Raw genomic sequence first — 16541 nt, forward strand, 5'->3', positions numbered from 1 at the left:
TTGTTAGTTAACAGTTTGTCACTGGGCTGAAGGCAGTTCAGTTGTTATCCCAGAATCAATCTTTGTAACTACAACTGATTTTTCACCCTGTTGATGTGAAGCTAACAAACTGTTAAAGAGAGTCTTGGATCCTCTCCTATGTCTGACAACTGTCAGAATAAAAGGAGGACATTCCTGACCAGAATAGTTCAAGTGATATTTTGAAGTCCCTGACAGTTTTTATCTCCCCATCTACAGTCTTCAAGCAGAGGATCTACTCATTTGCCATGAATACCACTGGCTGTTCATTGCTTGCTATTTCATTAGTAAATAAGTTTTGATGACAACATTTTTACAGCTAACAGCTTTGTTCTGATGTTTTCTGAAAATTCAAAGATGGTCCAATTCAAGCTTGCACCTTTTTTTCCCCCCTTCCATTAATCAAATTGTGTGACACTGCTGTACTGGCAATCTGAATTACACTGTCTTAACAGCATCACAATATGGATGCAAAGATAGGAGGATATAACTAATTTATCAAGTTGTGTGGCAAGAAGAAGATTAAATTAACAGAATTATTTTAAAATATACATTACATGTATTTCTTTGAGTTCTGGTGATTAAATTCCTGTTACACCCACTTTAAAACTTAACAGCTTTTCATACATAAAATTCATGATCACCTTTATGTTAATCACCATTTTTAACAGTGATATCACCAATACTACATGAAGAGACTGAATCTAAGACATCACTTGAAGTGCCTACCTGTATTTTTGTCTCTCTCCCCTGAAGTGCTTCTTCAGAGTGGAATTTGGGAGAATAACTGAGCAAAAAAACTTGGAAACCCAGATATCTTTTGTACACAAACACCTGTATATACCAAGTGAAAAGAGAGAAAGAGAAGCAATAATGCAAGTTATTAGATGAACAGCACATACACTGAGTTCATTTTATGAAGCTGGATAGGGCATTTAAGTATCCATTTTGTATATATTACATGTTTGCAGACTGTTGCTTCAAAGAAGAGTCTGCAAATGGAAAGCAAGGCATATTTTGCAGTGTTAAAACTGCAAATGTGCCAAGCAATCATCAAGAGATTTTAATTTCAAAGTCTTTTGCTTTTCTATACAATTACATAAAAATATTTTATGTTGAGATTCATACTTTCAGTTTTATAACACCCACTTCTATTGGTGTATGTTTGGGTTTTTAATAAAATAGCATCATTTGAATAATTTTATAAAACAATCTTCACTCTTATATTTGACAATTATTCTGAAAAAACAGGCTTTTTAGACAAAACAATCATTAAAAAAATCCAAGAAAATATCTATCATGGAAGTAACTATATTTCTAGGCACGTGGCATACAGAAACCAGCCTCTCCTCACCACTTTTGCCAGCCAGAGTGGTCTGAATGATTATTATGGAAAGGAAGGGAGGAAATTGGTAATAGCAAACCCTGTGCAATTAAGCCACACCATCACTGCAAGTGACTGCTTCCCTAATACCTTCTGCATGAAAAGATTAAGTAACATCTTCAACAACACATGATTTTCAAATCTGTCCCTAATCCACTCCCAAATCTCTTACTACTCCTATAATATATCTATATGACTGCCATCCATCACATTACTCAGACATTTACAGTGTGTTGGCATTTCATCACCTTAAGACAAAACAGCAAAACCCTTAATGACAAAAAAAAAAAAAAAAAGAAAAAAAAATCCCAAAGAGGATAAGAAAAAGTCACTGCATACAAGGAAAACCTACAGCAGGTTACATCCAAGTTCTGGAATCTCCCGAATGGGCACAGCAATCCTACATCTAGTTAATAAGAAAAATTGAAATAAAGTATTTTACTGTCTTCAAAAGGTCTTTCACTTTTGACTCCATTTTAGTATTTCTAGTGGAAAAAGGACTTGCTAACATCTCAATTGACATTAAAATATTATGGTTTGAAAATGTCAACTACGCCCTGTTCCAGGCAGAGATTTTCCCTTGTGTTCAGGAGTCTGAAAGCTTTTCTTATTGCTGATGCTGCAAATATAATGAATCATTCTTTATGTTTTATCACTTAATACCACCAGTGCCATGACTAGGCAAGGCGTTTCAATCCAAGTATTATTTCCTAGATGCAGTTCTCATGTTCCTTTTTGGTTTTGAAAGAACTAAGAACTGATGGCTGATACACTGAATTTAGTCTTATTTCGCAAAATTCAAAATATGAATGTTTTATCTCATAGATTATTTTCTGGGATAGCAGTATCCATCCTCGCCATGTGGTAACAAGGACAAAAAAATAACAGGCTGAGAAATCTCTTGGAATCTTTGGTCAGTAGCTGGCAAAATTCTGACGTCAGTTGTGCAAGTGTTTTAGTTGCACAAAAACGTAGATCTGCTTTTAATTAAACTGATATTTTTTAGATTTAGCCACAATTTCAAACCCTCACTTCCTGATGTCCTCATTTAAGGCTATTTTAGTTTTGAGTCTCTTTGGAAAGACATCTCTGCTACATCATTCTTGATTAATTAGACATGACTCATCACTGCCATCTAAGTTTTCACACAATTCTTCCACATCCAAATGCCACCCCTTTCCAAATGACACGATCCCTAACACTTGCAGAAAGATAGGAGAGGGTCAAAATACCTTATTAGTGGAAGATTTCTGGAAACAAGCTCTCTATTTTGCATTCTATCAAATAGAATATATTATTCTAGGATCACAAACATTAGAAGGAAGCTGAAGAGGTCTCTGGTCTGACAGTCAGTTATGAATGCAGACCATGTTCCTCAGGGCTTTATTTAGGTTTGTGTGGAATTTTCCAAGGGAGCAGGTAGCATAGCAGGAACTGCATTGTCAGTGTTCATGGGCAAAAGGGTTCTTGTATCCAGCCTGAATCTTTCTTTTCAGTTTACAGCCATTGCCTCTTGTCTTCCAGCCATGCAATATTGAGCACAATCTGGTTCCATCTGCTCAATAACCATCCTGTAGATAATGGAGGGTGCTGTTTGGTCCCCCTGAAGCCATGTCTTCTGCAGGCTGAACAGGCTCCCTTCCCTCACCCTGTCCTCACAGGGTCTCTGCTTCTGCCCCTGACCTTGGTGATTCTCTGCTGAACTCAACCCAATTTACGCTGCTGTATCGAGGGCCTGCAAGCTGGATGCAATGCTAGATTCAATCTAACTTGTGCTGAGTAGAGGGGGATAATCCCTGCTCTCCACCTACTCACTGTGCTTCTGTTAAAATGCCCAGGATGCTGCCAGACCATGCTCAGCTCACTTCTTGCTGGGAATCCCAGCAGAGCTGCTGCTGCCACTCAGCCCCCAGGCTGTACCAGTACAGGGGTTACTCAGTCTCAAAGACTGGAGGACTGTGCTTGTGCTCTTGTGGAATTTTATGAGGTTCTTGTCCACCCATTCCTCTATCTTATCGTGGTCCATCTGAATGACAGCCCTGGCCTCAAGTGTTTTGACAGTGCCATGTCCAGAATTACTGGATAGTTTGTGTATATGTATTTCTGTAATAAACATAACATGTAATATTACTTATATAACATGTACATAAACATCCACACCATCTGGTATATAATTACTAGTCTTAAAATGAGTTTTCCTCAATAGAGTCAGTCTGATAATAGATTCTTTTTCTAATGTGACATGGTTATTTGTGTTTCATTGTCATCACCTCACACTCTTTATTCTAGGATCATCAAACCATTTTAAGAGCCTGGGCAGTTAAAGACTTTGCTCCAAATTGCCCTTTGTATGTCCAGATACTAAAACCTGAGAATAAATTCCACATCAAGTTTGCAGGTAAGTGTAAGATTTCAGTCATTTGAAGCATGTGTTAGTATTTGGCAGTTTGTTTCATAAACACACAAGCAAAGTGAGAATCCTTGGGCATATTTACGGGTTAGAAGCTGATGAAGAGTGCAGTGTTGTAAAATAACATGGGCTGTCTACATCCTATCAGTGGTAAAATGTCATGTTTTAAATTAAATACTTATTTGTAAGCACTTTTAAGAATTATTATTGTTGCATAATGAAGAGAGTAGAATTCTTTCATTATAACACATTGCTACTACTCCTTAATTATAGATCCAGGTAGGTCTCCAGCTTAATATATCCATGTTTGTTGAATTAAATCTGGCCTTTTATGAGTAGATTTTCTCACACACACTTTAGTATGTTTTTTTAGACAGAAATGACTTACAGACAAGTGGGGGGAAAAAAAAATCTTCTCATTGGACTGTTTTTTTCTAACTGGTATGGAAAACATTATTTTAGTTACTTGCAAACATTTTGGAAAGAGACATATAATTTAAATCTGTATCCAGTAAAATTCATGCCTTAGAAACTATGGCATAAAATGCAAAATGATGCGAAGAAATTTGAAAAAATCCACTCATATAAAAAGAGATTACCAGTTTTAATTTGACAAACTTTCTCTGCAATGTGTAGGTAGGTCTCTCTTTCTTTCTCTGTCTATATACAAACACTGTCTATATACAAATACAGACATACAGATGTACATAAAGACATAAATACGCTTATGTGCAAAAACACTTTTATAATGAACTAATATATAATGAAATTCTCTGAAGTAGTGGAAAAGTTTTTATTTTCAGCTTTAATTTTTAAAATTCAATTTTCTTGACGGATATTCTAAGGAGGAAAAGATTGCTGATTCATGCAAAAATCAAAACAACTCTGTGGAAAAATATTAGTCTCCTCCATCATACCAGAATGTGATAAAAAAGTAAATTCTAGTGCAGAACAGTCCCAGAGCAACAGTTAAAGCTGTAATTTTAAAAGCTTCTGAATTTACCACTAAGTTAGAAAGAAGAAAAAAAAGCATCAATAGCAGTTCTGAAGTTATAAAAGTGTAATCTCAAACTATGAGATGGCACAGCAGGGAATAGGCTCATGCTGTGACAGGAATGATAATGCTTTTTCATCTCTCCTTTAAAACCACATAACACAAACATAATCTCCTCTCCCTACCCATGGCCGCTTTTCTTTATCGGTAACTGTGTTAATTTGTTGTTCCAAATTGTGTTTTTAAGAGAGTTTCATTATCCTTAATGGCTTGTCTCTGTAGGAACTTACATATAACTAGACTTGCAAAACAGAGGTTATTTTTTGTATCTTCTAAGTCTCAGATAGAGAATTTGGACCAAAACAACCAAATAAACCCCCCCTCCCCAAAACCTCTTTTGGTAATATTTCCTTCAAGTGAACTTCAGCATCACCACTGGATGCTTACCTACTGCAAGTGGTTAGGGCACTGACAGAGCCATGAGAACAACATTTAATTGCATACATTTTCCTAAGAGGACTCTCCTGTTACTCATCTCATCCAACTCCTCTTCATTCTGAAATACATATCCAGTGGGGGCTGCAGCCTGTAGACCTATCCAGAGCGCTTACAAATAAAATTTGTCATAACCATTCGGAACATTTTTCTAAGTGCTTTTCCTATTATGATTCAAGACTGCCTTTTTACTGCCTTAATGCAAAAGCTTCTTTTAAATTTAATATTCCTTTAAAAAATGACTTCTTTCTTCTGAAAGTTTCCCAAAATAATATTGTGCGTTTTTATGGACTGAAATATTCAGTAATAGGATTTCTTCTTTTTTTTTTTTTTTTCTTCTTTACACACAATTTTAGAGACTATAACTGTCAAAAATAGAGTTTCTGAATTTAGAAAAAATACAACCAAATAGTTCTAGAAAGTCCTCCTAACTGAAGTTTGACTTTTAACTACACTGAAAAGTTATAAAACACTATAAGCCCAGTTTCTCAGCAGCTTAGATTAGGTTGACCAGTCCTCCTAGATTGCATGAGGCAGTCCTGAAATTTAGATCCTGACTGTCTTTCTCCAAGCAACAGCATCCTGGAGATCTTCTGCCTTTGGCATCAGAAATAGTATATAGGCAAATAATTGTTATAATTCATTCACATACAGAAGACAAGACTTATAGATTCTTCCTGTCTTTAATGAGAGCACGAGAACTTATTTTTGTCATCAAAGCAAGAGAATTGAGTTCCTTTGGCCAGGATCATATGGCCTGTCAGAAAGGCAGGTTTCCCAGCTTCTCAGCTGATGCTGGACACACCCCCTTGCATTCTGTGCCTTCTGTCATTTTTTACAGTGGATTTTAACTACTTTGTTTAAAATGGTAACTGATGCTTCTACTAATACAGTGGCATAACTGTTTGTCCCAGCAAACCCCTCTGCAAGTTTAAGGTATGAACCCTCTAAATACACAGTCACTCAAACATGACAGTTGTCACATGGGCAAGCAAACACCTCTTAAACTGAAATTCTTTGATTTCTCCTTAGAAATTTCCAATATATAAATGCCCTGACATGGCCAGTTTTTCTTTCAGTAATACTGCATTTTCCTTTGCTGGCAGTTACATATGGTTTTCTTACGTTTCATATGTTTATCTTCCCACTTTTCTTTCAAACACACAGGGCTACAAAAAGCCACGTATCCTTATTGCATGTCTGGTCTTGCATTTTAGCACAAATGGGAAATGAAAATTGTCCTTGGCAGACCAATATATGCAATTCAGAGACTGGATTAAATAAAATATTTTCCGAGTTGAACTTAAAAGTTTTATATATATATATATATGCTAGAAAATAAATTAATTACCTTTACCTTGACTATTAGGAAAGCATGTATAATTACAGTTCCAGGAAACAGGGATACATTTTGACATTCTCTATTTATTCAAAATGCACCAATGAATTAGTACAGATTGTTGCAGTCTGACGTTAAACCTTCAGTAGTTTATTTGAAAGGAACATAGTCCAGATTCACCGAAATGGATATTGAATGCATCTGATGATTAATCTATCCAATTACAGATAAAAATAGTCTCCAGGTAATGGATGGGCATTTTTCTCTATCTGGTCTGGTAGTGGTCATGTTAATTCATCAAACTGACAAAAGTAAGGTTTCTCAGAAAAACCGTGCCAGGTCTAGGACATGCTTACCACATGGCTGCTGCTGCAGTCATAAATCAGTGTTCTGACTCTGTTTTATGGTCAATAACATTACATCAACCATAACTCATCACATTGCATTACTACATCTGTTTGAGACAGACTTAGAAACATAATATATTTTCAGCAGAAAGTACAGCTTCTGGAAATTCTAAATGGAATACTTCATTAGTATAAATGCAATGAAAGTATTTCTTTTTGGTAAACATAAACATTTGACATATTTAGTATTCACTTCAAGATAAACCAAAGTTTCCCTTGGCTGCTTTACTGTCACCCTAAATGAGCAATTTGCTGATTCTGGTACCTGCTGCCAGAGGACCTGACTGGTGTCCGAGACCTGAGGAGTGGGAGAGCTGTCACCCAGCTTCCTCCCTGCTCACTTCAGGAGAGAAAAACAGCAGATAAAGTTCTGAATAATCCTCACCACAGCTCCACAGTGAGTCCTGAACATAAAACATAAAATAGGTTAACGTTAGAGGCAAGCTATAATCCGTCAATTAGTTGGAGAAATGAGCAAGGTATTTTTTACCTGACCTGTGGCTTATACAAGACAAGAACTCAACTGCAGCCAAGAGGACAAACCCACGGTACCTCTCTCCGTGTTTCAAATGGGTACAACATTTCTAGCAGTGGTAATCAGATCAGTGACAAAGCTTTCTCTTGGTGGTGTCAAAGTGCCTCTGAGAAGTCAAAAGCATCAAAACACTTTTGAAATCTGTAGGGTGTTATTTTCATATACCTATTTTACAGATGAATAACAAGTCATGAAAGGCATAATTAACTCGCATGAGGTCAAAGTCTGCAACTGGTGTAGAAGTAGTCCCATGGCTCTTGATGAAAAAAACACTTAGCACAATGTGGATCTCTTAGATGTACGAGATTAAGATGGCTGTCTCTGTGTGCTGTATCCTTTGTAAAAATAATATTTTAACATGTGGTGGACTTTTTTGACAGATTTCATGGAGAGAGTATAGAACATATGGAGGATTTAAGTCCAAGTTATACTTTTCATTTGCATTGTGCCATCCATGATTTATTAATTTTCATTTATTTATATATTAAATCATCATGTCCAATTTGGTTCAAGTACACGATCTGGAATAATAGACATTGAAATAATCGTCTTGTGTATTTTTTCTTGCTCGTATTTTTAAAGTTATCAGCTGTAGTATAAAAACATTCTAAACAAAATATAGGGGGAGGTTATTTAGCCAAATCCTATGCAAATTAAAAAATATGTAGAATTCTCATTCCTTCATTATGAGGAAGTAGGTATTCACTTCCATAAATCTTTGTCATCTGACTGATGGTAACAGAACACAGATATTCCATCCAACCATGAGACTATGTCTTATTCTCTCAAAATCCCCAGTTTGAAATTCAAATAGATTTATTAATGGCATAAGGTCAACTAAAAGAACATATTTCTATCTGAAAGATTTTCTGCAGGAAATATTTAATTGCTATAAGTGAAATATATTTGACAGTGTCTCTATATAACTAAATTCATCCCTTCCCTTTGACATTTAAATAGGCCTTGATCTTCAGAAAATGAGAGAATTAATTTCTCCTTCCAGTAGTCAATGATTCTGTTACTGAAAAGCCTCTTGATATTTCAAAACAATAGGGAACAAAGAAGGCATACTTGTGTATGCCTTCACTTTTATTTTCAGTAAGTGGTATGCTTATAGCTATACTATATAATCTGACTAGAAAGTAGATTAGACAAGGTGGTTCTAAGGATTTCAATGATACATTAGTGAAACTAGAAGCATATCTAAGTAGATAGCCCAGATTTAGGTGGGGAAATTATTTGCTTACTTTTACTCAGCAATTTTCATATGGTTTATCTTTTGATCATCAGCTGTATTACTTGTAATATTCTTTCTAATCAGAAGCCAATTCTGCTCCCATTGAAAGAACATAGTCTGAATCAAACACTAAATTCAGAGTCAAAACTGACTAAACATGCAATAATAATTCATATGATACTGAAAGCACGTGCAGAAGATGTGGCAGTTTAAGTGCAGAAGGTACAAACCAGACTATACTCGTGGCTTACTCCTACAGCTAGTGCAACAGGGTAGTGCAGGTGGGATTCACAGAGCCACTGCATCTTCTCCATGTGTAAATCCAGGACAGATGCCACAAACTGGATGCAAACCTCGTGCAGTCTGAGAGAGAGCATAGACAGGGTCAAATCATACACACCTCATTTCCAGGGTTCAAGTGGAAGATGAAGATCCTGAAGCAAGTGGATGATCCATCTTCACTGATTTCCTAGATAAGAAAGCAATAGTTCTGTTCAATTCAACGTATTTTTGTAAAACAATTTATATCTTCTTTTTTTTTTTTTCCTACAGATCATGTTGTGTGTGAAGAGGAATTCAAATATGCTATGCTAGCTCTGAATTGTATATGCCCAGCTACTTCTACATTAATCACACTGCTGGTTCATACATCTAGGGGACAGTAAGTATTTAGTACCATAAAAACCCAAACAACTTTGTTTACACAACTCATAGAAGTCATAGCTGATGTTCTCTGGAAAACAGCTTACCCTGAATTCCCAAACAATTGCAGTCTTTGTGCACAATAAAAGCACCAAGATGTTTTACTCAAGGCATTATAATATCAAAGGGAGCCCCCCCAACATTTAAGTTTGTTGCATGCTGTTGTGCCACTTACACAACATAAAATATGAAAAAATTGTATTTCAAATTCAGTAGATTGGATTGTGGATCTATCACAAAGTTCTACTTAAGAACACTGGCAGAACCCAAGAACACCTATTTCAATATGTTAATCTGAAGGTCTGTTTCACTGAGCTCCAAAAATGTTTTCCTGATAACATATATTATTTGCTATTCAGTTCCTGTGCATTAAGAAGCAAACAAACAGACATGGTTTTCCATATAACCACAGTGCTGGAAGGACACAGAATCACGGTGTCTCTACAGACTGCATAGTCACAGTAGCACTTCCACGTATTTACTGAACTAATGTTACCACGTCTGGTATATCTCTGTTATGCTATATTCTTGGAATCATAAGGTATTCTTAATAAAAATGTTGTGGGCAGACAGATGCTTTAAAAAGTAAATCTTCTTAAAATATATCTTTGGAGATGGAATAGCTGAATATACACTACACAAGTCCCGTAAAAATTTTTTCCAAGTTACCATGGACCAGTAGTATCATGATATTTACAAGCAGAGTTATTTAACCTTCTATATGGCATTTGTAGTATTCCCCTGTGTCCTAAATGGGGAAAACAGAAATTCTTGATAGAACTTTTACTACCAAGAACAACAGATGTCAAGATTTTAATGGCACTGTCTGTACCAGGCTCTCTTAAGTAGAAAACAACAAAATACTGTTTCCATACCTCCTGAGCACCGTGATGAAATACATTCTTCATCTGCCTACCTTTCATTATCTGACATGCACAGAATACAGAGTCTTTTGTAGTTATTTCATATTACATGCACATAAAAGAAGAGAACTTTCCATCAGCACAAGTTCAGACATACTAAAGGGACTGCCTTGGATCTTATTTATAATATTATTATTGATCTTAACATTGTAATCTTAACTTTAAAAGTTATCTCATTATCTAATCTAGTAATAGGACTTTATAGGGTTTGTATAATGATACAAAATATTGACTGACTTGAACTTAATGTGATCTTTACAGAACAGCTCCATGGGAAGCTTTTAGACAACTAACTGGAACCAAGCAGACTTTAAACAGGTGAACATTTTATTTTAGGGGGAAAAGTTAAATATGGAAAAGTTTTCTGTAATTTCACTTCTAGTTCTCCTGTTCTACACCTAGTGCACTCTTTGTTAATACTGCTGCAATAAAAATGGTTTACTTATTTCCATCTTGAAACAACACGTTTTCTTGCTGAGGGTGGAGAAACTTGGTAAACTGAAGAAAACCAGAAACTGTGTTAAGATATTGAAAACGTATAAATAAGCATAAAGGGGCATGTCCCAATGCCTTGAGATCTTCACTCCAACCGGCAAAACACAGAACACATTTGTCAGTTTTACGACCTATCTGCACTTATGTATGTCTAGTCTATTTATATATCCATTATATCCAGTAAAACTCAAGCAGGCACAACCTTGTTTCACCATGAAACTTAAAAAAAAATTTCACAGAAGCCCCAGGGCTACAAATTTTGTTGTTAGCTGAGGTTTGGAACGTTTCCACTAAACAGCCCATCTGGATAAAGAATATTAGCTGCATAGAGTAAAGGATCATATGCTTGTTCTCTTGCACTAGAAAAAAGGAGATACGTACTTGTAGTAGTATACAAGATACAGTAACTGAAAATGTCCATAGGGTAAAGATAAGCAAATGCAGAAAAATCTTACAGATAAAGCGACAAATGACTCTATCCTACCTAAGTTATTAATAATGATTCTTTACCTACTTCAAACAGGAACCAGACAATCTGCTACAAAGCATCTGAAGAAACTGTCTTTATGAACAGAATGAGCATGCTGGTGGTTTTACCTGTCATCTTTAAATTGCAATGAATCTACTTATTATGGTGTGAATTTGAAGTAATTCAGCTATCTCTCTCCTGATATTAAAGTACATAATCTTATATGCCTATTACTTAGCAGAAAATGCTCTTTAATTCATTAAAATAATCTCTGTACTTACAGTATTACCAGGCTTTGATCTCAAATACTTCTTTCAGATCAGCCTAATGGACCTTTCTAACAGACATTTGTAGTTTCTATTGCCACAAAACGCTGTTCTGATTAATAAGAATTTTACATTGTATTTTAAATTATTCTGTTTATCTGTACATGTTTCAGGGAGTGTCAGCAATCACCAGAACAATGGCAGAAAATGTATGGCAGATGCTCTGGTAATGAAGTGTATCATATTAACCTGGAAGAAAGCACTTTTTTTGCTGAGTACGAGGGGAAGAGCTTCACATATGCTTCTTTCCATGCACATAAAAAGTATGTTTATTTTCCTATCAACAGTTAAAAGTTCAAAAAAAAATTGCTTGTTTTTTCTGCAACACAGCTATGCACTCAAACACACAGTAGCACACATTACTCTGTTCCTAGATTTAAATATCTGGCCATGAATATGGATATATTTCTGTAAGTTATAGCTGGTCAGGTTCATTCTGTACAGGCCTTCTCAGTCTGAGAGAGCAGAATGTAAGGGATACGAAGCATAAGCTGGACAAACAGAAATGAAAAAAATGTACCTTAGAGAGGTTTTATGAGAACATCAGTCCTTTTCTATGCCCAAAACAATCCAGAAAAGAAGGGGTAGGAGGGTGTGGGGTTTTTATTTATTTAGGGCTCAGCTGGAAACCTGAATTCCTTTGTGGCATAATCATTTTATGCAACATATTCAATTTAAAGGTGGCACACGGTACCTTCTGGTGATTGTTCAAAAATAAACCCATATTTTTTTTCCGTTAGATGATAACATATCTTCTTTAAGTTCCAGATGATGCATCACTTATTTGATGCTGCTCTATGAGGTAAACACATAAAATAAACACAAATTGTATATGCTTGTATATATTTAACAAAATGAACATTTATCAAACCCTTAATAGGGAGTTTATTCTCATACTTAATGAGTGAGTGAAAGATTAGGTTTTTTGCTGTAATTCCTTATTTTATATCACTAATCAAATACGTTTCTAGGAGTGAATCACTAAAATGAATTAGGAAAATGGTTTCCATTACTTATGAATAATACAACAATTTAACATGATTAATTCTTTTTCATATTATATTTTATCCATCTTTCTACTAATATTTTCCCAGAAGGGACTATTCATCTGATAGGAAAAAAAAACAACTTGAGCAACATTATAAGAATATTATGGGGATTAAGAAAACCATTCAGTTCAACTGCCTAGGAATTCATGAGCTCATGAAAACTGCTTGATCAGAAGTGGCCTATTTAGCAGACAACATTTTTCAAACATACTAGTCATCCAAAAATCTGCAAATGTTCATAATGTGCGAAATATAAAAATAAACCCGAGGTTCATTTTTGACAATGGAAATTCTGGTATATGCAGGACTATGCAAAATGAACCATGCCTTTCCTTTTCTAATTAAGGTTTGGAGTCTGTCTGATTGGTGTTAGAAAGGAAGATAACAAAAACATTTTGCTGAATCCAGGTCCTCGATATATCATGAGTTCTACAGATATATGCTTTTATATAAATATCACCAAAGAAGAGAATTCTGCTTTTAAGAAGCAAGAAAAGCATAGAAAAAACCATGAATCAAAATTATCTTACCATGGAGCTTCCAGGCTACCAGTACACAGTATAATAGCCAGCATGGGTGAGTAAAAAAAAAAACTCCTCACAATAAATTCTTATTCAATGAATAGTACGTTAGTATGTATTAAAGCATATTCCTAAAATTTAAAAAAAACTATAATCATGTAAAGAAACTAAAATATATAAATATATTAAACACTTGCCCTCATATTTACAAAAATCCCACCACAAAAAAAAAAAACCAAACAAATGGAATTTGGGTATCTTTTTCTTTTACTTGACAATACGTTATTAAACTGATATTAAAGTGTATGCAAAGAAAAACAATGGGGTAAATCACATGAGTGCTTTGGCATTCATAACTGGTTGTCTGTAATAAGTTCTCATAAGCTTCTTTGATTAAAAAAAATGCCCAATCTACAGGTTGTTGAGGCATACAAGTATGGATTTTTATATAAGGTATCATTTTAAAAAGGTAGTTAATAAGACAACATATATTAACGGTCAGAAACAGTGCTACTTTCCTCAAGTAGAGCTTTAATACTTGTTATACTTTAATGTAACAAACACAGTCAATGTAGTATTGCTTTCAGTCTTTGGCCACGTAGTCAGGTAATGCCAACTAAACACGGGAATCTCATTCACATGTTTTGACAACCACGCTGAGAAAATGTTTCCAACGCTGCCCCAGGGACCGTGGCGATCGATTTACAAGACACGGGATGCCGAGCGTCCAGCGGAGCCACGCTGGCCCTTCCTCCCGACGGCGGGAAGGAGGGCAGGCGGCCCAGCATAGCACCAGTCCTGGAGGTTGCAGACTCATCCTCACTTCAGACGTGCGACCTGCTAAGCGACCAGTCAGAAGACGAAACTACCCCATCAGACGATGAAGTCTCTGCAGGCTTAGAGTACGTATATCAAGTATCATTTGAAAAGCCAGTATTACATGAAAGGCATCTATCGATTTTTTTTGACAGGCAGACCAATCTGAGAAGTTGTAAGAAAGCAAGACCCATAAAGCCCAATTATGGAATTATTCCCTTTTATGACATGCTCTTTTCTGCTAGCAGAATGCCATAAGCCTCTTTTGAAATAAAGAAAACCCCAGCAGGTTAACTCTTACATTTGCTGGAGATTTTCTATATCCAGTTATAAAAGATCTAGTTGTGTACTGAAATTTTTTTCATAGCATACTTTATGGTCATTTTTCTTACCTTCTGTAATTACTAAGTCAGCACTCAACTAATTTGTAAACAGATAAGTACTACTGCCATGAGAATGCATTGATAATCATATCATCTAACAGGCTTGTTGAACACTGGGATGAGGTGTCTGACTTCAAAATGTAGGAATGACAAAAAAAACACTAGACAAAATTATCATGTCTAATTTAAAATACTTGTTAGAGTGTTACTGAGAGCAATGATGCATTACCCAGATAAACCCAGAAGATTGAATCCTGTAACTGCCATACAGATAAGCAATTATGTTTATTGGGATTGCTGACAGAGATGTTAAAACTGAAATACACAATTAAGCCAGTGGTTCACCTAGCAGAGTTTCCCATCTCCAACAGTGGGAAGCATGAGAAGCCCCAGGGAATATTATCAAGTTCCAATGAAAAAAAAATAATAGAACAAGTCATCTTAAATCTGCAGAATGAAATATCAGGATTTAAAAGGCTTCTTGCAAAAAACTAAGGCAAATTAGAAATTTCATCTTATCAGCAAGAGGATTTGCCATTTAAAATTTATTTCAGCCATTTTGAAAGCGTGTTAATAAAGCAAAAAGGTAATGACTTCGCTCATTCTTTATAAGTATTTGAAAGTAAAATGGAGATGGAAGAGTAGAAATACCGTTATTTCTATTTCTTTCCTTTCCTTTTTTAACTTCCTTAGAAGTTTCCAGTTCAAAACACTAGGAGAGCACATTACGGCACGTCAGCCTATTTTCAAAACCCAAAGCAAAATTTCTTCAGTCCACAAAAGCATGACAGCTTTCACTAAGCTGTACTGAATTCATGGAAACAGCAAAATATATTCCTTTGGCCTTTATTAAACATGGTTCATTTCTTGTGCTTGACTTTGCAAAACTTAGACATAAAATAGTAGTATAGTCAGCTGCGCTTTGGTAATTTGCTCTACTGAAAAATGTTTGTTCTACCCTAGGTATGCCAAAGGCTATCCTCCTTACTCTCCGTATATTGGAAGTTCTCCCACATTTTGTCATCTCCTGCATGAAAAAGTACCCTTCTGTTGTCTAAGACTAGATAAGGTAAAGGGAATCTCTCTTACTGGATAACACTGCATTCTCACTTGTCTCTGGCATCTGAACAGAGATAAATTCTTATTTCTGCTTAGAGATGAGGTTTGTTGAGCACTTGCTATGTTTTCTTTTTCTCCTCCTTTTCATCACCGAGTGTTTATTTATGTCTAACCAGGTCTATACCAGGTCATCTGGTACAACATTCACATCCACTGAACTTGTTTCTTATTTTGATTTTAGGGATGCCAACATAACTACTATGAAGATGCCAAAGCTTATGGATTCAAAAATAAATTGATTATAGTTGCAGCAGAAACTGCTGGAAATGGCTTATATAATTTTATTGTTCCACTCAGAGCTTATTACCGACCAAAGAAAGAACTGAACCCCATTGTGTTACTCCTGGATAACCCGTAAGTAGATTATTTTTTTTCTCTTTGAGAAGTTTTAAACTCATTTTACCATTACTTCAATAGATGACTTTTCATATGGCCAACTTAAAATCAAGAATATTATGGCACAGTTATCTTGGAGGAGAATTACTGAAAAAAAATAATATGTTCACTGTCATACACAAAATTGACCTTTTACTGACTGTAAATGGCCACAGTAAATTTAAATGTTGTTATTCTTCACAGCTAATGCTTCAGCTAAGTTTTTCTTCAAAATAGCCCAAATAATGTGAATACTACTTTTAAAATCAAAAAAACTTCATAAACACTGTAAAAAGCAAGCCGTGTAACAGTTTCACAGCTACATAATGGCAGTAACCTACTTAACACAAAGCACTTTCTGGTCTGAACCAGTTAGGTATATTTTTTAATAATTCTAGACTCAAACAGTTATTTAAGCCAGTAGAACACCCACAGACACACTTTATCTACAGTTATATAAAATCATGGAAGAAAATTAAAACCTGCAATATAGTTGTTACTAATATATCTGTCTGGGGATGGCTAGAATTTTTAATCTTTCTTG

General features: G+C 35.4%; 1 protein-coding gene across 6 annotated transcripts in view; it reads left to right on the forward strand.

Annotated features, from left to right (window-relative positions):
- Positions 1–16541, forward strand: part of KCNT2 (potassium sodium-activated channel subfamily T member 2) — a 125636-nt gene that overhangs the window by 77876 nt on the left and 31219 nt on the right. For all 6 annotated transcript variants that reach the window (XR_007627749.1, XM_050306983.1, XM_050306980.1 and 3 more), the window contains exons 14-21: positions 3692–3800; positions 9372–9480; positions 10706–10762; positions 11848–11997; positions 13130–13359; positions 13990–14206; positions 15467–15572; positions 15804–15976. Coding sequence is in view for 5 of the 6 variants with exons in the window: in XM_050306983.1 (XP_050162940.1) it covers positions 3692–3800; positions 9372–9480; positions 10706–10762; positions 11848–11997; positions 13130–13359; positions 13990–14206; positions 15467–15572; positions 15804–15976 (1151 nt within the window). In the remaining variant the exon portion in view is untranslated. The remainder of the gene's footprint in view (positions 1–3691; positions 3801–9371; positions 9481–10705; positions 10763–11847; positions 11998–13129; positions 13360–13989; positions 14207–15466; positions 15573–15803; positions 15977–16541) is intronic.

The sequence above is a fragment of the Myiozetetes cayanensis genome, unplaced genomic scaffold (genome assembly GCF_022539395.1).
Source record: "Myiozetetes cayanensis isolate MyiCay16 unplaced genomic scaffold, myiCay2020 scf12, whole genome shotgun sequence".
Lineage (NCBI taxonomy): Eukaryota > Metazoa > Chordata > Aves > Passeriformes > Tyrannidae > Myiozetetes > Myiozetetes cayanensis.